The following is a 24,125-nucleotide window of genomic DNA, read 5'->3' on the forward strand; positions in this document are numbered from 1 at the left end:
AGATCAGTGGTTGCATGAACTGAGAGATAGGAAGAAGGGCTCAACCAAAAGGGAATGAACAAACATTTGCCAAAACGAATTTCATTCTGCATTTAAAGTGGATAAGTTTTATTTAAAACCAAAAAAAAAAAAAAAACGAATGGTTCACAGACAAAGCAATAGTAAAGAGAAACAAATGCAACAACAACAAACGTTTAAATTTAATCATACATTAAATTTAAGTTGGGGGACTTCCCTGGCAGTCCAGCTAAGACTCTGAGCTCCCAATGCAGTGGGCTGGGTTCGATCCCCTGTCAGGGAACTAGATCCCACATGCTGCAACTAAGAGTTTGCATTGCTACAACTAAAGATCCCACATGTCACAACGAAGATCCCGCATGCTGCAACTAAGACCCAGTGCAGTCAAATAAATAAATATTTTTAAAAAACATTTTAAGTTGGGAATTCCCTGGCGATCCAGTGGTTGGAACTCCATGCTTTCACTGCTGAGGATGTGGGTTCGATCCCGGGTCGGGAAACTAAGATCCCATAAGCTGTGTGGCTCAGCCAAAAAATAAATAAATAAATTTAAGTTGATCAGCAGCTTACATACATGCTCTTTGTTCACTTGGTTGTAAATTTACTTTCTCATCATCCTAGTTGGGTACATTTTACAGCTCAGCGTCTGGATAAACAAAATCCTTTAAGATCCAAATACCTTGTGCCTGACAGTTTCCCTTTAGCTGAGGTGAATTTCTTTCTGAAGGGAGGATTTATATCTGACTTCATATTTTTCTTTCTCAGAGGTGAGGAACACTTATATTCTGCTTCTGTAGGTCTCTATCCTTAGAGCAGGGGGGACGTGCTGGCGGGTTTCGGCCAGGGCAGTGACATGGTCCCGTATACTTGGAAAGAGCAACTGGAAACTGCCCTGTGGAGGATGGATGAGAGGCACGTGGGGGGAGAACCAGGAAGGCCGCTTAAGAGGCCGGTACAGTTCATGGAGCCGTACGCTTCAAATGTATGCATTTTTGTCTATATAAATTATATATTATATTCAGTTTTTTAAAAAATGAGAACAAAAAGACTGTTGCAGTAGTCCACGTGAAGTCCAGTGGCCAGAGAAAGGGGCTCCAGGCCATTCTGAGAGCAGTGGGACAAGTCTAGGGACTTGAGTGGGATCCTGACTGTAGAACTGACAGGGTTGGAGGAGAGGTTGGGAAACTGAGAGGAAGTACTGCGGGAGGAATGGGGGGCCGGGAGAGGGAGGGAGCCAGGTCATATTTGAGCGCTGAAGATGAGCATTTCTGAGTGGGTCTCAGGGGCCCCGGCTGAGTGAATAAACTTACTTTGTAGCTCTCGGATTCTGCTAGGATGGAGCTGAGAAAAGACCTAGACCCCGTCCTCGATTGTCATGGCTCAGTGGCAGTGGGGAAAGGGGATAGCCTTCTTGGGCCGGTTGGGGAAGGCATGGAGGGACTTTGGGGGAGGACGTAGACGTCCCTTTATGACCCCTCCTTCGTACACCCTCCTTACCTGTTTGCCTCCCAGATCTGAGGGTGGGGGATTAGTAACCAAGTGATAAGGGTCTGACCCACCTGGGTGTGAATTCTAGTTCTGAAGTTCCCTAGCTGTGTGACGCTGGACAGGTGGCTTAACATTTTTGAGCCTCAGTTTCCTCACTTGTAAAATGGGGATAATACCTTATTTGCTCGCATATGACTTTTGCCCCGTTTTCCCCAGGAAAATGCAATTTGCAATTTCCCTGTTGCCTTGTAATGTGCTCATATCGTAGATGGACGGGGATGGTGCAAAGGGTGGTTCTTGGTTACCTGGGTGAAGAATTCCTTTATTTAAGCTCCTGAGGGCTCCATGAGCCTGGGGCCACCAGTCCCTTGAGCGTCTTAGAACAGAAGGCAGCTCTGGGGAGGCAGCAGGCATGTCGGAAAGCAGAGGGGGCTGGGAATTGACTTCTCTGTCTGGAACTCTCTGGGTGACCTTGGGCGACCCCTAGTGGAGAAGTGTGACAACACACAACATGCCTGCAAGGATGCGTTTTGCAGCTTTGTACCAGATTTTGCTGAAAATACATGCTTTTGCTGCAGGTCCCAGGTAGAAATTCCTTCAGTGTATTTTTGCATTGTGGCTTGCTTTTTATTCACTTGGATTCAGCCCTGTGTTCTCAGTTACACCAATGTATGTATGGAAGGGCCTTTCGTTTACTGGCAAATCTAGCATACCTTGTTACTGATGTCATTTTTTCCTTAGCTTTTGGGATTTTTGTCCTTTCCAGAGCTGGTGAATTCCTACTAGAATCCTCTGAACTGTATTTACATAACAAAAGTGTTTTCTCCTATAAAACCATTTTAAGATCCCATTCAGTGCATGTATTTAAAAATTCATTTTATGTAATAACTTTTTTAAAAAGTAGCACTTTCTACTTACCAGGCACTGTTCTGTGTACTTTATAACTATAAACTTATTTAATCCTCATAATAACTCTATGAGGGTGAATGTTATTATCCCCTTAATAGTTGAGAAACTGAGCCTCAGAGAGGTTAAATAACGGGCTCAAATTCATGCTGCTAATACATGGCAGAACCAGGATTGCAACCTCATTTTGTTCTCTTAATTATTCTCCTGTGTTACCTGTGACCTCAAAATTATTTCTGCAAAGCTTTCCATGTAAAATTGGGATGCATCTTATGTACTTGTGTATCTTATAAACCAATAAAGATGGTACTAACAGCTGGACTTAACCCAACTTAACCTCAAGTCTGAGACTCAGTTCCTCTTCGCAGTGACCCCAGGCCCCCTAGGCCTCATCTGTAAAATGGGGGTGGGCATGTGAAGAATTGGGTTTTTTTTGTTGTTTTTTTTTTTGTTTTTTTCGGTACGTGGGCCTCTCACTGCTGTGGTCTCTCCCGTTGCGGAGCACAGGCTCCGGACACGCAGGCTCAGCGGCCATGGCTCACGGGCCCAGCCGCTCCGCGGCATGTGGGATCTTCCCGGACCGGGGCGCGAACCCGTGTCCCCTGCATCAGCAGGCAGAGTCTCAACCACTGCGCCACCAGGGAAGCCCTGAATTGTTTTAAGGTTTGATTTATTTACACTTATATTTCTTTCCTCAGATCCATTTTGATGCACAAAGAAGGTCTGGCATATACCGCCCCCAAGCCTAGCACAGGATTTTACACACAGTGGTCCTCCCATAAATGTCCTGGGGATGAAGGGAAGACTAGCTCTAATGAACATCCCCACCTTACCTCTCCTGGAAGTTAATTTCTAGCCGGGGGAAAATTGCTGATAATTTCTATGGTAATTTCTTTCTATGGTAATTTCTATGGTAATTGCTGGTAATTTCTTATTAGAATTAAGTCCCACCTTAAGAGGTGATATAAAGTAATTCCTAACTTCACAATGACTGATGAAGCTGGTTCTCTTGTTGTCCTTTATTTGGCAGATATGGTGGGAAAGGGGGGTCAATGGTTTTTCACAGGTGACTCAGTGAATGTGAGTGGGAATCAGGCCAGGCTATGGGTGGGTGAGACTCTAGTCCTTGTGATGTCCTTTCTGGTTGCTGCTGTAGTCATTGCCTGTGGCCATTGCTGCCCCACCTTGAGTGCTAGCTTTGAAGAAAGGGACTATTCAGCCTGAGTGTCCAAGAGCCAGCCAGAGGCTCCATGGACCTAGACTGCAGGCTCATTGAGGTGGGATCCTAACAGGTTAGAACTGGAGGGACCTTGGAGGTCCTTTAGAGGCAGCTAACATCAGGATAGCAGACTAGGCTGGGAATTCCAAGTTCTTTTTTTTTAACATCTTTATTGGAGTATTATTGCTTGAATTCCAAGCTCTTTGTCCCAAATTATCTGGGCAACCTTATGCTTGCCTCCGCCCTATTCTGGGCCACAGCTGGGATACTGGAGGTCCATCTAGCTCTGGTGTTCCCAGCATTTCCATTTTATGTGTGAGGATGCTGATGCCCAGAGAGGGACAGGGATTTGCCCATATAATTTTACAGCCAGAGGGATTCTTAAAAAGATCCCTTTCACCCCTGAAATCAGACTACCTAAATATAGTAATTGCTCATTAAGTGTGGGCCATTATTTTTAAAGTTATTTTATTTTGTTCACATGTTGCTTTTACTCAGAATTTTTTTTTTTAAATAAATTTATTTATTTATTTTTTTTAGCTGCATTGGGTGTTTGTTGCTGCGCGCGGGCTTTCTCTAATTGCAGTGAGCGGGGGCTACTCTTGGTTGTGGTGCGTGGGCTTCTCATTTTGGTGGCTTCTCTTGTGTGGAGCATGGGCTCTAGGCGTGCGGGCTTCAGTAGTTGTGGCATGTGGGCTCAGTAGTTGTGGCACACGGGCTTAGTTGCTCCACGGCATGTGGGATCTTCCCAGACCAGGGCTCAAACCCATGACCCCTGCACTGGCAGGCGGATTTTTTTTTTTTTTTTTTTTTTTTGTGGTACGCGGGCCTCTCACTGTTGTGGCCTCTCCCGTTGCGGAGCACAGGCTCCGGACGCGCAGGCCCAGCGGCCACGGTTCACGGGCCCGGCCGCTCCGCGGCACGTGGGATCTTCCCGGACCGGGGCACGACCCCGTGCCCCCTGCATCGGCAGGCAGACCCTCAACCACTGCGCCACCAGGGAAGCCCTGGCAGGCGGATTTTTAATCACTGCGCCACCAGGGAAGCCCGGCCATTATTTTATTAAGCAACATCTTATACAGTGATTGAGTGTGGGTCTTTTTAGTTGTGGGACCTTGACTTGAATAGGTCACTTAACTTTCTCCTGCCTCAGCTTCCTGGGTGTGGATTGGGTTAATAACAGCCCGTCTTTATGGGGGAGTTGTACAGAATAAAATATCATTGTCCATGTAAAATGTAGAGCTTGCCACATGGCGCATAGTAAGTGCCCAATAAAAATGAAAGTCTGTCCCTGCTTGAAACCTTCCAGTGGTTCCCATGGCATTTATAGTCCTATCCAAACTCCTGCAGGGTCCTAGAAGACTCTGAATTCATCATTTGGCCCCTGCCACCTTGGCCCCTTCTCTCATACCAGCCTCAACCCCACTTACTTTATGCCAAGTTCATATGTATACAGTGGGTTTTTGTTTTGAATATCAAGACCATTCTTTTTTAAAATTTTTATTTTTATTTATTTATTTTTGGCTGCATCGGGTCTTAGTTGCGGCACACAGGATCTTTCGTTGCGGCACGCGGGCTCTTTGTTGCGGCACGTGAGCTTCTCTCTAGTTGTGGCACGTGGGCTCCACAGCGTGCAGGCTCAGTAGTTGTGGTGCGTGGGCTTAGTTGCTCTGACATGTGGGATTTTGGTCCCCCGACCAGGGATCAAACCCACGTCCCCTGCGTTGGAGGGTGGATTCTTAACCACTGGACCACCAGGGAAGTCCCTTGTTTGTTTTTTGTTTTTTATTTTGTCTTTAACCTCTTGTTGTTTCCTCTGATTTCAGCTTAAATGTCACCTCCTCAGGAAGGCTGTCCCTGACCACTCAGGACTCCCTTCCCCCCATTAATCTCTTTCCTACATCACACTTAACCTAGTTGGTGATGGTTAGTTTTGCTGTTTATTGTCTCTCTCTTTCTCCCCTGCTCAATGGTAAACTGTTTTGTTCACTGTGGAATCTCCCAGCACCTGCGACCTCCCATAATAGGCTCTAAATAGATGCTTGTTGTACCTGGTATCCAGTCTCCAGTAGAGGCCCCTCACCTACATCCACATTGGTCTTTCTTGGGCAAATCTGATCAAGCTCTGTCCTGCTTCAGATGCATCAAAGACTCCTTGGTGCTCTGGGGGCAGGCAGGAGGGAAAACCAAATGCTCTCACCTCACATTCAGGTCCTTTCAGATCTGGCTCTGCGTCTTTCTCCCCACCCTGCCTCACACTCCAGCACTGATACTGTGGGCAAAGTCATTTCCCCTGTTTGACTTGCTTTATTTCTCAGTTAAGTTGACCAAGCTTCCTTCTGACCTTCAGATTAACCTCACTCATTTCTTGTGTACATATCATTGCATGCCTGTCCTTGTGGAGATTTATCGTTTATCCATCAGGTAGCACCCTGTTAATTTCAGGTGCTCTTTTCTGTCTCACTCTGTTTCTCTTTCCCCAATCCAGGTGACTCCCACCTCCTTTTCCTCCCTGTCTCCTGTGCCCCTCCCCCACCCTACAAATCCCCTCTAAAATATTTTCTTTGGGTCCTTGTCCATACAGTCCCTTGAGCAATCCTATGCTGGTTTTAAAATCTTATGCACGTTTTAAAATTACATTTAAGTTGTTAGGCGATAGCTCTCATTCTGTTTCTCCCCCCCCCACACACATTATTTTTAATATCTATTTATGTGATGCAGGAACATTGAGTTCATTGCATCAGAGTGCCGCATGGTATTCCACGGCATGCATCCTCACATTTCACTTACTCATTCTCCTTGTGACAGGCATGGGGGTTTCCTCCAACACCCTGCTACCATCAGTGCTGCTGGCAGTGGACATGTTGTCCTGCCTCTTCTGGGCTTGCCCAGTTTCCCTGGGAGATGTTTCCAGGTGTGGAGTTGCTGAACCGGAGGGGCTTTACTTGTTCACAAGTACTGGCAAGTGCTGTCCTGCATGCGGGACCAGTCCATCCCTGATCACCCAGCGTAGGAGAATTCCCCTTTGTCTCCATCTTTGCCAATGTTCGGTATTATCCATCTCTCTGATTGGCAATCTGATGAGTATAAAGTGGTCTCTTGCTTTTGCTTTCTGGACACCAGTGAGATTGATTTATTGTTCTTGTTAGTTGAAATTCCCCTTTTGTGAATCTCCTGTTTATACACTTTGCTCATTCGCCTATTAGATTCTATAACTTTTTCTTGTAATATTTTAGATATTAATTCCTTGTTTCATTTTAATATAGTAAAAATTCACCCTTTCTAAAAAATGAGTTTTACTAACACGACATTGTATTGATAAATCAACTATAGTCCAATATAAAATAAAAATTAAGAAAAATTTAAAAATAAAAAATGAATTTTTAAAAATTAATTTTTAATGGAGTATAGTTGATTTACAATGTTGTGTTAGTTAAAAAATGAGTTTTAACAAACATAAACAATCATATAATCACCACCATAATCAAGACAGAGAACAGTGCTATCGTCCCCACCCCCACCCCACCTCCAGAATTCCCTGATGTCCCTTTTACAGTCAGTCTCTCTTCCCACCCCTAGCTTCTGGCAATCGCTAAGCTGTTTTCTGTCTTATAGTTTTGTCATATTCAGACTGTCGTACAAATGGAATCATATAGTATATAGCCTTTTTTTAAAAAAAAAAAATTTATTTGGCTGTGCCAGGTCTTAGTTGCGGCATGTGGGATCTAGTTCCCTGACCAGGGATCGCTCCCGGGCCCCCTGCATTGGGAGCGCTGAGTCTTAACCACTGGACCACCAGGGAAGTCCAAGATACAGCCTTTTGAATCTGCTTCTTCCTTTGAGCAGAATGCATCTGAGGTTCATCTCTCTGTTGTGTGTGTATCAGTAGGCAGTTTGTTCCTTCTTATTGATGAATAGCATTACATTGGATGAACAACCCACATTTTGTTTATCCGATTATTGTTTTTTTTTTTTTTAATTTTTGGCTGCGTTGGGTCTTCGTTGCTGCACGCGGGCTTTCTCTAGTTGTGGTGAGCGGGCTTCTCATTGCGGTGGCTTCTCTTGTTGTGGAGCACCGGCTCTAGGCACACGGGCTCAGTAGTTGTGGCTCATGGGCTTAGTTGCTCCGCGGCATGTGGGATCTTCCTGGATCAGGGATTGAACCCATGTCCCCTCCATTGGCAGGCGGATTCTTAACCACTGCACCACCCAGGGAAGTCCCTGATTATTGTTTAAAGGATATTTGGATTGTTTCCAAATGTGTCAGTTTTATTTTGATGACCTTGACAGTTTTGAGTAGTCCTGATCAGGTATTGTGCTCAATGTCTAGCTTCTTGAACACTATGCTTTGAGTTTTGCAGGGCATGATGCTCTGTGGACTTCACTTACCTGCTGGAGCCAATTAAGCTGTTGTCTGTGAAGGGGGTTTCGTGGATTGTTTAAGGCACACCATTTTTCTGGCGCCTGGAGTGAATTTTAAGCGTCTATAAAACTTTACCTTCACTGACTCTCTGTTTCTCCCCTCATACCATCTCTTTTTTTTTTTTAACTTTCTTTTTTCTTGGTTGCTTTTTTTCTGACTCTGTGTTTTATTTTAGTTCAGGCTATTCTCGTGGTGGCCAGCAATGACTGACAGTTGGTTTTATGGTCTGTTTGTTGATCTCTGTCAGGACACTGGGGGTCTGTTCTCTATCCAGTGGGAAAAGAGGGAGAATCTGATTTGTTAGTCTTCTTTTTTTTTTGATAGTTTGCTTATTATTTGTGAGCTCAAATCGGTTAAGAAAATATTGAGAGAAATAGAAAGCATTGAAAGGAGCAGCCCACTTAGATACAGGCCAGTGGGTTTTTGTGTTTTTTTGGTTTATTTTGGCACCTGGCTGAGGTTGTTGAACTGAAGCTGAAAGTTTTCGGTGTTTCTCTATGAGTTTGAAATATTTTATTACCTCCACAGAATGTTAATTAATAAGTCAAATTATACCTTTTAAATTTAAGAAGGTTTGTCTTGATTGGTTTATCAGAGCTAATGGGGCTTACATAAATATAAGGAAATACAAAAATTTCAAGAAAATAAAGAAATGGAAGTTTAGCAGTTTAAATATGCTAGCCTTTGAAGAGAAAATAAACAACTAAGCTTTACAAAAATGTTAGCTTAAGGGGGTTATTTTTGGACTAGTTATTTGTTTTAACAGCTTTATTGCTATATAATTTACATATCATAAAATTCACCCATTTAAAGTATACAGCTCAATTAATTTTAGTAGATTTAAAGAGTTGTACAACATCAGCATAATTTAATTTCACTCTCCTTCTGCACCGTCCTTACCCCAGCCCTAGGCTGACACTAATCTACCTTATTCTCTGTAGATTTGCCTATTTTGGACATTTCATATAAATAGAATCATGCAATATGTGGTCTTTTGTTATGGACTTGTTTCATTTAGTGTAATTTTTTTGAGGTGTATCCATGTTGTAGCATGAATCAGTACTTCATTCTTTTTATTGCTGAATAATATCCCAGTGCATGGCCATAAAAAGAAAAGAAATTGAGTTGTTTTTAGTGAGGTAGATGGACCTAGAGTCTGTCATACAGAGTGAAGTCAGAAAGAGAAAAACAAATACTGTATACTAACACATATATATGGGATCTAAAAAAAAAATAGTTCTGATGAACCTAGGGGCAGGACAGGAATAAAGACACAGACGTAGAGAATGGACTTGAGGACACGGGGAGGGGGCAGGGTAGGCTGGGACAAGTGAGAGAGTGGCATGGACATATATACACTACCAAACGTAAAATAGATAGCTAGTGCGAAGCAGCTGCATAGCACAGGGAGATCAGCTCAGTGCTTTGTGACCACCTAGAGGGGTGGGATAGGGAGGGTGGGAGGGAGATGCAAGAGGGAGGGGATATGGGGATATATGTATACATATAGCTGATTCACTTTGTTATACAGTAGAAGCTAATACAACATTGTAGAGGAACTATACTCCAATAAAGATGTTAAAAAAAAAATTCCAGTGCGGGGCTTCCCTGGTGGCGCAGTGGTTGAGAGTCCGCCTGCCGATGCAGGGGATGCGGGTTCGTGCCCCGGTCCAGGAAGATCCCACATGCCGCGGAGCGGCTGGGCCCGTGAGCCATGGCCGCTGGGCCTGCGCGTCTGGAGCTTGTGCTCCATAGCAGGAGGGGCCGCGACAGAGAGGCCCGAGTACCGTGAAAAAAAAAAAAGAAAAAAGAAAAAAAGGGAGTTCCCTCGTGGCCTAGTGTTTAGGATTCCAGCCTTACACTGCTGTGGCCTGGGTTCAATCCCTGGTCAGGGAACTGAGATCCCATAAGCCGTGTGGCATGGCCAAAAAATAAAATAAAATAAAACATGTTTATTAAGTGTTTATATTTCTTCTGAGATTCTCTTTTCATATTATTTGCTCGTTTTTTTCCTACCATTGTCTTTTCTTTTTTGGCTGCCCTGACCAGGTCCTAACCACTGGACTGCCAGGGAACTCTCTGCCTTTTTCATATTGAACGGTTGAAGCTCTTTTTATAGGATAGTGTCATTGACATTTTTTATTAATCAAACTACAAATATTTTCTCCCGATCTGTATTTGGTTTTAACTTTGCTTATGGTTTCTTTAGCCCTACAGAAGCATTTAGTCTTCATGCATTTAAATCCACTGGTCTTTGTGTGTGTGTCTTCTGAGTTTTGTGCCAGACTTTGAAAGTTCTGGGGGTGCTTCACTGTTACCTCTAAATGTTGCCTGTGAGAAATAAAACATTAGCTGCTGCTGCTGCTTTTCTGAAAAGCTGCTGTGAGATGTTAATAAATTAATGAGTGAAAAACCGCCTTCCCCCTGGCTCCTGAGTATGTGCCACATGCACTCCTGCTCCCAGACGTTTGTTCAGGCCATTTCCATTCCCTGCAACACCTTTCCCTCTTAGCGGCTCCTGCAGATTCCCCCTGGCCTGCTGGCCTGCCTTCCACACAGAACACTTCCCTTTTCCCATCCCCTGGGTCCTGTGAGCCCCAGGCCAGCTCTGAAACCAGTGAGGCTGCACTGGTTCTGTCCCACCCACACCTGGGTGTGAAGCCTTCTCTCTCTGGGGCAGAGGGGGAGTAGGCTTGTGACAAAACTGGGAGTTGGGGGCTTCACTGGTGGCGCAGTGGTTGAGAGTCCGCCTGCCGATGAAGGGGACACGGGTTCATGCCCCGGTCCGGGAAGATCCCACATGCCGCGGAGCGGCTGGGCCCGTGAGCCATGGCCGCTGAGCCTGCGCGTCCGGAGCCTGTGCTCCACAACGGGAGAGGCCACAACAGTGAGAGGCCTGCGTACCACAAAAAAAAAAAAAACAAAAAAAAACTGGGGGCTGGGATCGAGGAGGTTTGTTCCTGACCGCATGTCCCTGCCTTCTTCCAGGAAGGCCTTTGGTGCCACAGTGGCCCTGCCGAGTGATCTGTGACCCTGGTGTCAGGCCAGTGCTCTGGGAGTCCTGGGAGCTGGCTGCAGTGAGTGGGTGGCCAGGCTCAGCGTGGGGTTGGGGCGAGGGTTGATTGGGGCCCACAGTCTGGGGTCAGGATCAAGGGTGCGGTGTGGTTGGGACTGAGTCTGGGGAGTGTTTGGGCCTGGTTGGGACTCATTCGGGGCTGGCTCCATCTAAAGTTGCGATCAGGGATTTGTGGGGCTCGATTTGGAGGCAAGAGGAGGGGTTTCATGGGGCTCTGACCAGGGCTCGGCTGGAAGGGGCCTGGAGTGGAAGGTCCAGAGGCCAAGGTCCAGCTCTCTTTCTGCCCCAGACCCACTGGGTGACCTCAGGCAGTCCCTGTCCCTATTGACTCTGTTCATTCAACCAGTATTTCCCCTCCTCTTGTGCTCCAGGCACCGTGGTCAGTGTCCCCATCGTTCAGATGTAACAGGGACCCCGTCTGCCTGTCTCTTGCACATGTGGGATGTGAAAAGCTCTGGCTTGCTGTGCTGCTGGTCATGTGGCTGAACTGACCCTCCAGCTGTGGCGGGTGCAGCCCAGAACACACCTGGTAGCTGCCCGGAGCTGCCCGCAAGGAATCCATTCGTTCTTATCTCCATCCCTGAGCTAATGGGATGAGCCCTTCTCACTGTTCCCAAAGCCTCCCTGTTCTTCCAGGACCACCTGAGTGACGCTGGAGATCCAGGCTGTGGTCCTGAACACTGTGACCTTGACCGCTGCCCCCTCAGAGGCCCAGACCCCCCACTGGGATTTGCTGTGGTGATTCCTGTGGGTCCTCCCCACTCTGCCCTCTCCCTCCCAGGAGGGCTTTTCCCCTCAGCACCTCTGTCTGCTCCCCACTGCTGGTCTGGTCTCAGCTGAGCCTTCCCTGGGCCAGGGGCTGGGTTGGAGAGGATCAGGGTGGCCCGGGGGATGGAAGGAGAGGGTGGGAGGGCGTTTGGGGCATGGGGGCTCCTTTATTTCACCCCAGTCACAGACACACAGACCAAAGGCAGTGCTCAGCCTTCTATTAGACATTCTGCCTCGCCGAGACAAACACCCACCCTACATGCACCTTCTGGAGTGCACTCCCGGCGGGGTGGCGCGTGTTCTGGTGGCTGGGCAGGGTATAGGGGACAGGACTGGCATCCTGTCCTCTGAGAGGGGGCCTGGGTGAGGTTTGCGTGCTTGTGGCAGTGGCTGGGGAAGGGTTTTCATGCCCTGCACAGGGTTGCACGTGCAGTGGTGTCCCAGACCAGGACGCAGGGCCCTGCCCGTGGGGAGCAGCCTGGGAGTGGGCGGGCAACAGCCGGGGCCTGGGCTCTCTTGAGGGGCCTTCCCCTGGTGCCTACAGGTCCAGCTTCTGGCCCAGTTCCCAAGAAGATGGGGTTTCCTTGGAGGGTCACGGGGGGAACCCCCGCCTCACGTTGGCTCCGCCCCTTGCCTGGCACTGCACTCTCTCAGCCTGTTCCCTCCACTGGGAGCTGGGACCCTAACCCCTCAGAGGGAGGATCCTCTAGAGAGGGGCCTGTGGGCTTGCGGGTTTGTGGGCAGAGCCGGTGCAGACAGTGTCTGAGGGAGCAGGTGACTGGGACGCGGGCCTGGGCACAGGGGGGCTGGGCTGGCCTAGTCGTCTTTGTCCTTGGCGCCATGTTTGAGGATGCGGGTGAACTCCACGTAGTTGAAGTTGCCTTTCTTATCAATGGGCGCCTCGCGGTACATCTCATCCACTTCCTCGTCTGTGAAGCGGTCGCCCATGGTGGTGAGCAGCTCCCGGAGGTGGTCCTCGTGGATGAAACCTGGGGGGGGTGGGCAGGGCCAGGGCCATGAGACAGGAACTCGGGCCAGGACACACCTAACACCCTCTACCCCCGGGGCCCCCACCAGCCCTTTCAGACCCCAGAGAGGCCAGGAAAAGCCACAGCCCTGGTCTCTGTTCAGTTCAAGGTCGCCAGGGCCCATAGGGAAGAATTCCGCCATGGGACTGTCGGTGAGGTGTTTCTGCAGCAGACCTGGGGCTGGGGGGGCGGTGCTGGCTATGTCCTGCTTTAAGAGCCTGAGCCCCAGAGTTCCACTGCCTGAGTTTGAATGCTGATCGCCCCCTTCTTTCTAGCTGTGTGACTTTGGGCAAGTTACTTAACCTCTCTTTGCCTGTTTGATCTGGAAAACGGGGGTGAAAATATACCAAGCTGGTAGGGGACTGTGAAGGCAGGAAAATGTTCGAACACGCTTAGGCCAGTGGTGTGCCTGTGGCCTCTGAGAAACTGCTGAAGCAGCTACTGCCAGCATCGCTCTGGCCTGTCCCTGGGAGACACCGGCTGTGAGAAGCCCTTTGGAAGATTTGAGGATGGGGGCTGGTTTCTGTACCTCGTTGGCCAGAGGGCCTGAAATGGTTTGGTGTCTGGAAGGGTAGAAAGCAGAGGCCTGGTGTGTTGGGCCAACAGGTGAACTAGGAAATGGGAAAGCTTGGTGGATGTGGGCTGTTTTAGTCTCGCATTTGGGGGAGAAAACAAGAAAGTAGCCTAGCTTTTATGGTTCTGGCAACAGAAACGGGTGATTTCTGTTCTGGCCTTTGGGGGCAAGCGCGGCCGGGTCCCCCCGGCATACGTGGGGGTGCCCTGGGGGAGGTGTGCAGGCCCAGCCCCGTCCAGGCCTCCATCCAGAGGCTGCCGACCTGAGGCCTCCTCGTCGAAGCAGGCGAAGGCGTTGCGGATCACGTCCTCGGGGTCCGTGCCGTTCAGCTTCTCCCCAAACATAGTGAGGAACATCGTGAAGTTGATGGGCCCCGGGGCCTCGCTCATCATGCCCTCCAGGTACTCGTCCGTGGGGTTCTTCCCTGTGGTGGGAGGGCCATTTGTGCCTGCTGTCCTCTCCCGTCCCCTCCCTCCTCCCTGTCCCCTCCCTTCATGGCCCCACAGACAGGAGACAGTACGTTTTGTAAACTGTAAAGCATGTCTCTGGGCCGGCCGGCTCTCTGACTGCTCCCTCCCCGCTCTCCTGGCAGGTGGCCTTGACCACTTTCCTCCTCAGGTCTGGGGTCTGGATGTCCGCCACGGGTAATGCTCACTGAAGTATAAGGGCCCCCATCTGCTGACCGCTCACGGCGTCCCGTGCTCCATGTGCCTTATTGCTTTAACTTTCACCACCTGTGAGGTCAGCAGGCTTATCCCCCTTCACAGGTGTGGGACCTGAGGCCCAGAGGTTAGGACTTGTCCTTAGTCACACAGCGAGTAAGGAGTAGAGCCAGCATTTGAAGCCAGGCAGCCAGACCCCAGGTCCCAGGCACAGTTTTGAAAGTAGTTAAACCAGTGAGCTTTGGTGCCACACAGGCTAGGGTTTGAATCCCAGCTCTATGCCTGTTTCCCCTGCCTCTGAGGAGAACTGTGAAGGTGAAGAAGGCAATGGCTGTAAAATGGGCAGAACAATGATTGGCATTGGCCCTGTGGATTTGAGTCAACTGCTGGTTCAAATCCCAGCTCTACCGCTTAGTAGCTGTGTGACTGTGGGCAGATTACATAACTTCTCTGAGCCTCTGTCTCCTCATTTATAAAGTGGGAATGATAATCACACCTACCTAATAGGATTGCTTTGAGATTTAAGATAATACCTGCAGAGCTGCTTCTTGTTATTATTTTATTATTTGCTGCTCTTGTTTTTTTTTGTTGTTGTTGTTGTTTGTGATACGCGGGCCTCTCACTGTTGTGGCCTCTCCCGTTGCGGAGCACAGGCTCCGGATGCGCAGGCTCAGCGGCCATGGCTCCTGGGCCCAGCCGCTCTGCGGCACATGGGATCTTCCCGGACGGGGGCACGAACCCGTGTCCCCTGTATCAGCAGGCGGACTCTCAACCACTGCGCCACCAGGGAAGCCCTGTTCTTGTTTTTTAACCTGAGGTTCCTTTGTTTTTGGGCATGCCGGTGCGGCATGCAGGATCTGAGTTCCCCGACCAGGGATCCAACCCATGCCCCCTGCAAGTGGAATTGTGGAGTCCTAACCACTGGACTGCCAGGGAATTCCCAGAGGATGATGTTCTTAACCAGAGGCCATGATTGATCTGTGGACTCACTGACACGAGCTACAAACAGGAGTGAGGATTTTTCTGGGTAGATGCCCAGGCCTGTCATCAAGTCTCTGGGGTTGAGGGCCCCGGGTGCAGGCGCTGCCTCATTAATGGAAAGGAGTCTTCGTGTCCCTGTCTCCTCTGAGCCTCACACACTCTGCTCTGTCCCCATGGGATGGCTGAGGCCTGAAGAGCTGCGACATGGGGACTCACAGCTCCTCCCCTCGCCAGGCCTCAGTCCTCCTTCCTGCCGGTGACCTCCTCAGGAGGGAGCCTTCAGGTGAGTCTGGCCTGAAGCTGGGAGGGGTGTGGTGCCAAGCGTGGGCGCAGTGTGTGATGTCAGCCCTCCTGCTCCCTCTACATTGCTTGCTCCTCCCACCAGACACCCTGGGGGTGCACACAAGGGCCACGGTCACCATTGCACAGGAGGGGAAACGGGCACAGAGCGGGACTGCCCAGCTGTGAGGGGCAATGCCAGGGACTGACTCAGGCCTATCTGGCCATAGGCTGCTGCCTCTACTGCCAGAGACCACCCCCTCCCCCAGCCAGTGTCTGGTCCAGATGCTCTCACCTGGATGAAGGGGGCACCAGAAACTTGGGTTGAGGGTGGTTGTCTGTGGCTAGCACATGGGGAGGGATGTGGAAGCAGAGCCACAGGCTGGGGGCTGGTGTCTGGAGGCCTGGCCTCTGGGCCTCAGTTTCCCCATCTGAGCAATGGTGAGATGCACTAGATTCCTGAGCCCTTTCAGCTCTGATTCTGATTCTGGGGAAATCACTGGAGTCAGCCTCTCAGAGCCTGACACAGGTGACCTTTAAAGGAGGAGGGCAGATACCCTGGCCTCCCTTCTAAGGCCTCAGTTTCCCCACTGTACAATGGAAAGTCCATGCAGTTCAAACTTTCTTGTAGTTGCTGATCCCTTTCTTTAAAGCAAATGGTACCGGGCAGCCCAATCCACAAATCTGCCTGAGGCAGTCCTGCCCTGGAGTGGGCCTGTCTGGGTTCAAGTCCAGTGGCAAACTGCTCTGTGCCTCAGTTTCCCTACCTGCTAAATGGAGAAAGTGATGGCAGCTACTCTCCAGGGTGGGTGCCTCATGTCAGTGCACAGGAAGTGTTCCGTAAGGGATGAGCAGCCCCACTGCCTGTTCCAGCTGCAGCCCTTGCTGGGCCCACTTGGACTCCCACACCCCGCCCCTGCTCACCCAGCGAGGCCAGCATGTCATGCAAGTCTTCCTTGTCAATGAAGCCATCTCGGTTCTGGTCAATCATGTTGAAGGCCTCCTTAAACTCCTGGATCTGGGACTGGTCAAACATCGCGAAGACGTTGGATGTGGCCCGCTGTGGCCGCTTCTTGGTGGTCTTGGCCTTGGCCCGTTTACTGGACATCTTGGCTGCGGGCGTGTGGGGCTTTCCTGTAGGCAGTGGGTGTAAGTGGGAGAGCCTCCTGTGACCCCAGGCCAGAGAATCTTCTGGCCTGCCCCTGCTCAGCTGTCAGCACCTGGGCCGGTCTCCGTGCTCCCATAGGCCTGGGGCTTCTGCCACCCAGCTCAGCATACAGCGTTGGCCCTATGTGATCTGAAACAACTTCCTCTACCTCTCTGAGTGAGTATACTCATCTGGGAATGGGATAGGACTGCCCAGCCGAAGGGATTAATTGACTTAGTGCCCAAGAAGCCCCTGGCATGGTGCCCGGCACAGAGGAAGCTATGTTTGCTGTGACTGTTTGGGTAAGACACTTAGGATTGGGTTCGGTGCCAACCATTTCCGTGCTTTATCTCCTTTAAGCCTTAATAGCATTTACACTGTCCATCTCTCTCCGGCTTACAGGGTGGGTTGCCTTGTGAGAGGCTCTGAGGCTCCCTGCCCCCACCAGCAGGAAGGAGCTGGGTCAGCGGCACGCATTCCTGACATTCCTCATCCTCTCCTCCTCCCCATCCCTCTGCCCTCCCTCCTCTGGAGGTTCTGGAAGGCCAGTGCTCTGGGCAGTCTCCCTTCCCCCCAGCTGTCCACACTTGACCAGCCCCTTAGGGTGGGAGATAGACCTGATTTGGGCCCTACCCCTTGTTCTCACTCCTCAGTGCTTATAGGAGCATAGAGCTCCCCCCGGCTCAGAAGCCCAGCTTCCTGTCACCCTTGTTTAGACCTGGCCTCCGAGCCTGTCTCACCCATTGCATACAGACCCAGACACTTCACCTTGAAACCCTTGAGGGTTCCCGCCATCCCCTCCCCTCCCCCAGCAAGTCTTGGCCCCTCAGCCTGGCATCAAAGGCCCTGTGTGAACCCCTCCTGCTCTGCTCTCTGACTGGCTATGGCATCCCTCATGGCGTCCCTCCTGCCATCTATGTCTGCTCCCCAGACCACCCCCCCCCCCGACTTTCCTTCTTGGTCCTTCCCCCTGGAATGCCTTTCCTTCTCCAGCCCAGTTCTGCAGGCAGCCCTTGGGGAGCAGTTCTCCCACCCTGGCTTTGACAGTAAGCACGTAAAGGTCTTTCTCCCTCACAATCAATCAGGGCTGGTGTAAGTCCCCCGATTTAAACCTCAGCCCATGGTGGTGCTCATAGATACTTGTTTAATGAATGACTATGAAGGCAACTGCAGCCAGTCTGCTGGCCCCACTGTACAGATGGGGAAACTGAGGCCCAGCAAGGGGCTCTCCCTGAACCCTTGTCATGGCTAGTGGGGACTGTGCCCCTGAAGACCTAGGGTCATGTGCCCCTCAGCTGGGGCAGTTGTGGGCCTGGCCGAGGCCCCAGGACTGCTGCCCTCTTTCCTCTGCCCTGAGTCCCTTTGTCGAGGATCTGCAGGAAGCCTTAAGTGCTCCTCGATCTGTCGCCAGGCCTGTATCTCCTGACCCTGTTCAAGCCATTTGCCGTCTTTGGCCTTTGAGATCTTAAACCCTGAGCTGGGATGCTGGCCAGCCCCAGTCCTTCCCCAGAGCCATGGCTGCCTATAGTACTGGGTCCCACTGGACTGACACACCTGGCCCTCAGGGTTTCTCCTGTGGTTGCGGGTGGGTAGACAAAAGCCTTTCCCACCCTTGACCTGGGTGGGAGTGGGATGGTGCTGTCGGCAGGGCGTGCCACCGTGTCCTGTGGTTAGTGCTTCGAGGGTCCCACTCCGGCCCTGAGCCAGGTGTTCTCTGGGAACTTTGACTCATGGCACCCACAGAAGGCAGCTGAGGAGGAGTCCACTGTGCCCAGCAGAGGCTGTGATGGTTATCATCACTGTCACCCCCGCCCCGGCCCCCGTAAAGTTCTAGGGCAGACGTGGCAGGATGAGAGAGAAAGCCGCGACCAAAGGCGGGAGTGGCCAAGAGCTCACCCACTGCTCTGATACTAGCTGGGCTCCCCTGCCTCCCTGGCCACCCCATCTCCGCCCTCTTGTGCTGAGGGGCCGTGACAGGGCTTGGAGCACTGAACTGTACAGTTTGTCCATCCCAGCAGTCTTGGGAAGCAGGGTGGGGAGAGTGGGGCGCCCCTCACCGTGCAATTAAAAGAACTGAGGCCCGTGAAGTGGTGTGTCCACGAGAGGGGTAAAGTCCAACTGGAAGCCAGGACCTCTGGGCTAGGGGTGGGTCTGGGGGTGGCAAATGGCCTTTCATGGTGGGCGGATGGCTACTGAGGGGCTGAGGACTCTTTGTGACCAGAGGCAGTTTCCAGTCTTGGTTGAGGGACTGGGGTCAGAGACAGGCTGGCCTCTTAGCCCTGGAGCCGTCCCCTCATCCTCCTGGGAATCCTAGCCAGCGGCGATCCGATATCGCGGGTACTTGGCCTGCTGCAACTACGTGCCACCTCCCCCTTTCTGGTGCCTGAAATCCCACAGTAACAGCAAAGACAAGGCCTGTGTCCCCCATTACCTCATGGTCCCTATGGCTGGCAGTGCCAGATGCCTTGCTGGTAAGCTCACCTCATCTGAGGCAGTTACCTGACCCTTTCCTGAGAGCAGCCAGAGCAGCTGGAGGGCTGGGGAGGCGCGGGGACCAGGTTCTGAAGCCCAGGTCCTTGTCCAGCCGGGGGGCGGGGTGAGCCCGCAGAGGGCCCCTGGCGCAACTTCCCCACCCAGCTGGCCCAGGTGGGCAGACGGCTCAGAGTGGGCAAGCCCCAGGGCGCGGCACACAGCCTCGGGGGGTGTGTGTGTGTGTGTGTGGACGGGAGTTACTCCGGTCTCCATCCCTCTCTCCTGCCCCAGGAGATGGGGGATGGGACACGGACGCTCTGGAGGACACACATGGGTCCCCTAGGGCAGGGAACACCGGCAGCCACACGTCCTCCCGTCCTCCCGGGCATCCCGAGTCCTGGGCTTGGCACCTCTAACTGCACAGCAAAGGGTCAGGGCCCGGACAGTCTTCCCTGGCCATAGGCCCACTGGTTCCCGGAGCCGGGAACAGTCTCCCTGCTACCCAGACACAGCCAGAATCCCCGTCAGACCGAGCAACATCTTAGCCCCAGCCAGGCCCACGAGCTGTCCCTGCCCAGAGGCCCTCCGACACCTCCCTGCGTCCCCAAGTTCGGGCCGCGGCTGTCACACCGCCCACACTAGACCACCCGGGCCGCCGGGCTCCCACCTGGTGCGGAGAAGGCGCTGGCTCGGTGCGCGGAGCGGGTGCGGAGCCGAGGCTGGCGGGCCGTCGGTGGGGTCCGGGCTGGGCGCGGCGGGGGCGCGGGGCGGGGCGCGGCGCCGGGCCTTACAAGGCAGAAGAATGTGCGGCAGCGGCGGGATGGGGGCGGGGCCGCGGCAGCCCGGCCTTATTTGGCCTCGACCCACGGCCCCGGGAGGCGGGGTGTTCCCGGGTGAACCCCCAGGCTGCCAGGGCCTTCCCCATCGTGGACCGGGGAGGTGACGGGGGTGAGTAGGGGGCCTGGACTGCCCGGGGAAGGGGGTTTATATGGGCCGGCCCTTCGTCTCCTACGAGGCCGGCAGAACATGCAGGGGCCTCTAGTCCTCAGACCCTACCCCCATCTTTCCCCCAAAGGCGCGCTGCCCGGCCCATTCCCGGGGGAGGGCCTCCTTCCACCAGGCCAAGTATGGCTTTTTTCCAGTCCCAGAGAAGAGGCGTGTCAGAGAGAACCCACTATCCTCATACAGAGCCAGCAGTCAGCCTCCTGGGGTGTGGGGCGCACATGAAAGTTGGGTAGGACCGTACTGGGGACAGCCCACCTCAGCCAAGTCATTCTTCTCTCAGGTGCCCTCAGTTTCCTCACCTGTAAAATGGGAGTGTGGTGGTGAGAATTCAGTGAAAGAGTGGCCAGAAAGACCCATGTAGACCCTGGGGAGCCAGCGAGAGGAGCAGGGGCGAGCGGACCCCCGGAGCATCCTTGCCAAAGGGGCTGCACCCCCTCTCCCCCTCCTGTTGGCCTGAGCTGGAGGATGGAGTCTGGAAGGACAGACCCATCCCCTCTGCCATCGGGCATCAGGTCCATCAGTTTGACCCGTGAAGCAACACCTTACCCATCAGCCCCTACCTGGACTCCCGTCCTGCTCTCTCTCCCCTTTGATCCAACACAGACGTTCCCAAGGGAACTTTTCAACGCCCAGTTACTTAGTCTGTAAATATTAACTGACACCTGCTACCTGCCAGGCACTGTGCTTGGGTGCTGGGGTAAGTACTCAAGTAATTGCACTCAGGAAGCATTTGTTCTTGTGGAGGGAAGTACCATGAACAAGTGGCTCCATGGCTTGGAGAGTAGAAATAAATGCCTTGAGGGAGAATAAAACTAGGTGAGGGGAGAGAGAGTAGCAGGAGGTGGGGCTGCCTCCCAGGAAGTGACATCTGGGCAGCGCTGAAGGATGTGAGGGAGTGAGCCAGCCCAGAGAGGCTCTGAGGCAGAAGCCCTGTAGGGGGAGCTTGGCCAGGTCACGGTCAAGGAGCAGCGGGAGGTCAGTGTGACTGAGGGGAGGGGGTGGGAGAGGAGGTCTGAGAAGCACTAGGGACATAGCCCGGGGATCCTTGTGTTACCCCAAAACTGGATTTGCCTCTTGGTGGGTGTCAAGCCAATAGACACTAACACGCCAAAGATCTGGAGAAGGAAGAATTTATTATTACTCACAGCCAGTAAGGAGAATCTTACTGGTGATCTTTCCCAAAGCAGTGTTTCCCTGAACAGCAAAACGGGGGAAGTTTTAAGCTAAGGGTACATGCATATTCATGAAGGGGCTTGAGCAGAGCAGAAACCCGCAGGGAAATGGGGCCAAGGTCCAAGCTTTAGCTGAAGTCAGGAGGGTCAGCATTACCATTCCGTCCTCCACCTGGGGTGGGGGGTCTTAGTCCCTGCAGAGCGCAAAGACAAGTTATCATGCCTATCCCTTGAGGAGGAACTAGGACTCTGCTCTATCAGTGCACTGTTGTCTGACTGCCTTTTCTCTGTTCCTGCATTCCTTTGTTCTCTTAAGATCATTAATTACTGAGACCTGTTCAAGGGCAAGCATTGTGGTCAGGCTTAGATCACAGAATGACTTAGGCCAAAATGACTTCTCTTATGTCAAGAAAGCCATTCCTGGTTCTCTTTCTCCAGGGACCCCTTAACTTACCTGCTTACACTCGTAGGCCACTGTAAGACATCAGAGAGTTCTGAGCAGAAGGGTGGCGTGATCTGGCTTATGTTCTAACTGAATCCCCTTTGGGGTTGGGGAGGGGGAAGCAGGGAGACCAGTGAGGAGCTATTCAACAGGATGAGGTGTCCAGACTAGTGTGGTGGCAGTGGGAGAAGTGATGGGATTCTGGACATATTTTTTTTGGCTCGGGAGGGAGGGTGGCCATGCAGTGCAGCTTGTAGGATCTTACTTCCCCGACCAGGGATCAAACCTGGGCCCTCGGCAGTGAAAGCGTGGAGTCTTAACCACTGGATCACCAGGGAATTCCCATCTCGACATATTTTGAAGTTGCATCCAATAGGATTTTCGCATAGATTGGTATGTGTGTGAGAGTCAAGGAAGACTTGAAGACTCCAAGGGTTCTGGTCTGAGCAGCTGGAAAGAGCGAGCTGACATTTTCTCTTATGGAAGGAGCAGGTTTGGTGAGAGATCAGAAGTTCTGTTTTGGACATATTAAATTTTAAAAACTTTACTTTGAAATAGTTTCAAACTTACAGTAAAGTTATAAGAACTGTACAAAGAGCTCCTATATACCTTCACCCAGGTTCTCTAATTGTTAACATTGGCTTTGTTATACTGTCTTCCGTGCGTGTGTGTATCCTCCCCCCAACCATTTGAGAGTAAGTTGCACACATCAAGCCCTTTTACCCCAAAATACTTCAGTGAGTATCTCCTAAAAAGGAGATTATATTACATATCCATATTACAGTGATTAAAATCAGGAAAAATTTTTTATTGAAATATAGTTGATGTACAGTATTATAAGTTACAGGTGTACAATATAGTGATTCACAATTTTTTTTTTTTTTTTTTTTTTTGCGGTACGCGGGCCTCTCACTGTTTTGGCCTCTCCCATTGCGGAGCACAGGCTCCGGACGCGCAGACTCAGTGGCCATGGCTCACGGGCCCAGCCGCTTCGCGGCATGTGGGATCTTCCCGGACCGGGGCACAAACCCGTGTCCCCTGCATTGGCAGGTGGACTCTCAACCACTGCGCCACCAGGGAAGCCCTAATACTATTTTTTTTTTAAAGATTTAATTTTTTTTTTTTTTTTTTTTTGTGGCTGCATTGGGTCTTCATTGCCGCGCAGGCTTTCTCTAGTTGTGGTGAGCAGGGGCTACTCTTCCTTGCGGTGCGTGGGCTTCTCACCGCGGTGGCTTCTCTTGTTGTGGAGCATGGGCTATAAGCATGTGGGCTTAGTAGCTGTGGCACACGGGCTCAGTAGTTGTGGCACACGAGCTTAGTTGCTCTGTGGCATGTGGGATCCTCCCAGACCAGGGCTCGAACCCGTGTCCCCTGCACTGGCAGGTGGATTCTTATCCACTGTGCCACCAGGGAAGTCCCGATTTAATACTATTATCTAATTTACAATCCATATTCAGGTTTTGCCAATTATCCCAATAATGTCCTTTATAAAAAATTTCTTTCTGGTCGAGTAGCCAATCCAAGGTTATCATATTTCTTTGATCTCCTTCTCTCTCTGTGTGTATGGTAAAATAACAAAATTTATCATTTTAACCAATTTTAAGTGTACAGTTCAGTGGCATTAAGTACATTCACATTGTTGTACAACTACCACTACCATCCATCTCCAGAACTATTGATAAATTCTGTAGCCATTAAATAGTAACTCCCTATTCTTTTCCCTGAGCTGCTAGGTAACCATCATTCTACTTTCTGTCTCTGAATTTGACTACTCTGGGTCCCTCATATAAGTGGAATCAAACAGTATTTGTCCTTTTGTGACCAGTTTATTTCACTTAGCATAATTTCTTCAAGGTTCATCCATTTTTCAGCATATGTCAGAATTGTTTTCCTTCTTAAGGCTAAATAATATTCCATTGTGTGGAGAGACCACATGTTGCTTATCCATTCATCTGTCACCAGACATGTGGTTCTTTCCATCTTTTGGCTGTTGTGAATAATGCTGCTATTAACATGGGTGTAGTACAAATATCTTTTCACGTCCCTGCTTTTTATTCTTTGGGGGTATATATCCAGAAGCAAAATTGCAGGATTATATGGTAATTCTGTTTTTAATTTTTTTGAGGAACCGCCATACCGTTTTCCACAGAAGCTGTACCATTTTACATTCCCACCAACAGTGCGCAAGGGTTGTAATTTCTCTACATCCTCGCCAACACTTGTTATTTTCTGTTCTTCTTTCTTCCTTCCTCCCTTCCTTCCTTCCATCCTTCTTTCCTTCCTTTCTTCCTTCCTTTCTTTCTTTTTAATAATAGTCATCCTAATGGGTGTGAAGTGGTATCTCATTGTGGGTTTGATTTGTATTTCCATAATAACTAACATTAAGTATCTTTTCATGTGCTTATTGACCATTTGTGTATCTTCTTTGGAGAAATGTCTATTCAAATTCTTTGCCCATTTAAAAA

General features: G+C 50.8%; 1 protein-coding gene across 1 annotated transcript; it reads right to left on the reverse strand.

The window, feature by feature from the left end:
- Positions 1-12,101: 12,101 nt before the first annotated feature.
- MYL9 (myosin light chain 9) lies at positions 12,102-19,863 on the reverse strand. Its single transcript, XM_060122681.1, has 4 exons — positions 19,709-19,863; positions 16,347-16,556; positions 13,763-13,924; positions 12,102-12,887 (listed from the first exon to the last, which is right to left on the reverse strand). Exons 2-4 carry the CDS (start codon positions 16,528-16,530, stop codon positions 12,715-12,717), a joined length of 519 nt encoding a protein of 172 aa, XP_059978664.1. The 5' UTR covers positions 16,531-16,556; positions 19,709-19,863; the 3' UTR covers positions 12,102-12,714.
- Between the last annotated feature and the right edge of the window lie 4,262 nt (positions 19,864-24,125).

The sequence above is a fragment of the Lagenorhynchus albirostris genome, chromosome 15, assembly GCF_949774975.1.
Source record: "Lagenorhynchus albirostris chromosome 15, mLagAlb1.1, whole genome shotgun sequence".
NCBI classification, from domain to species: domain Eukaryota; kingdom Metazoa; phylum Chordata; class Mammalia; order Artiodactyla; family Delphinidae; genus Lagenorhynchus; species Lagenorhynchus albirostris.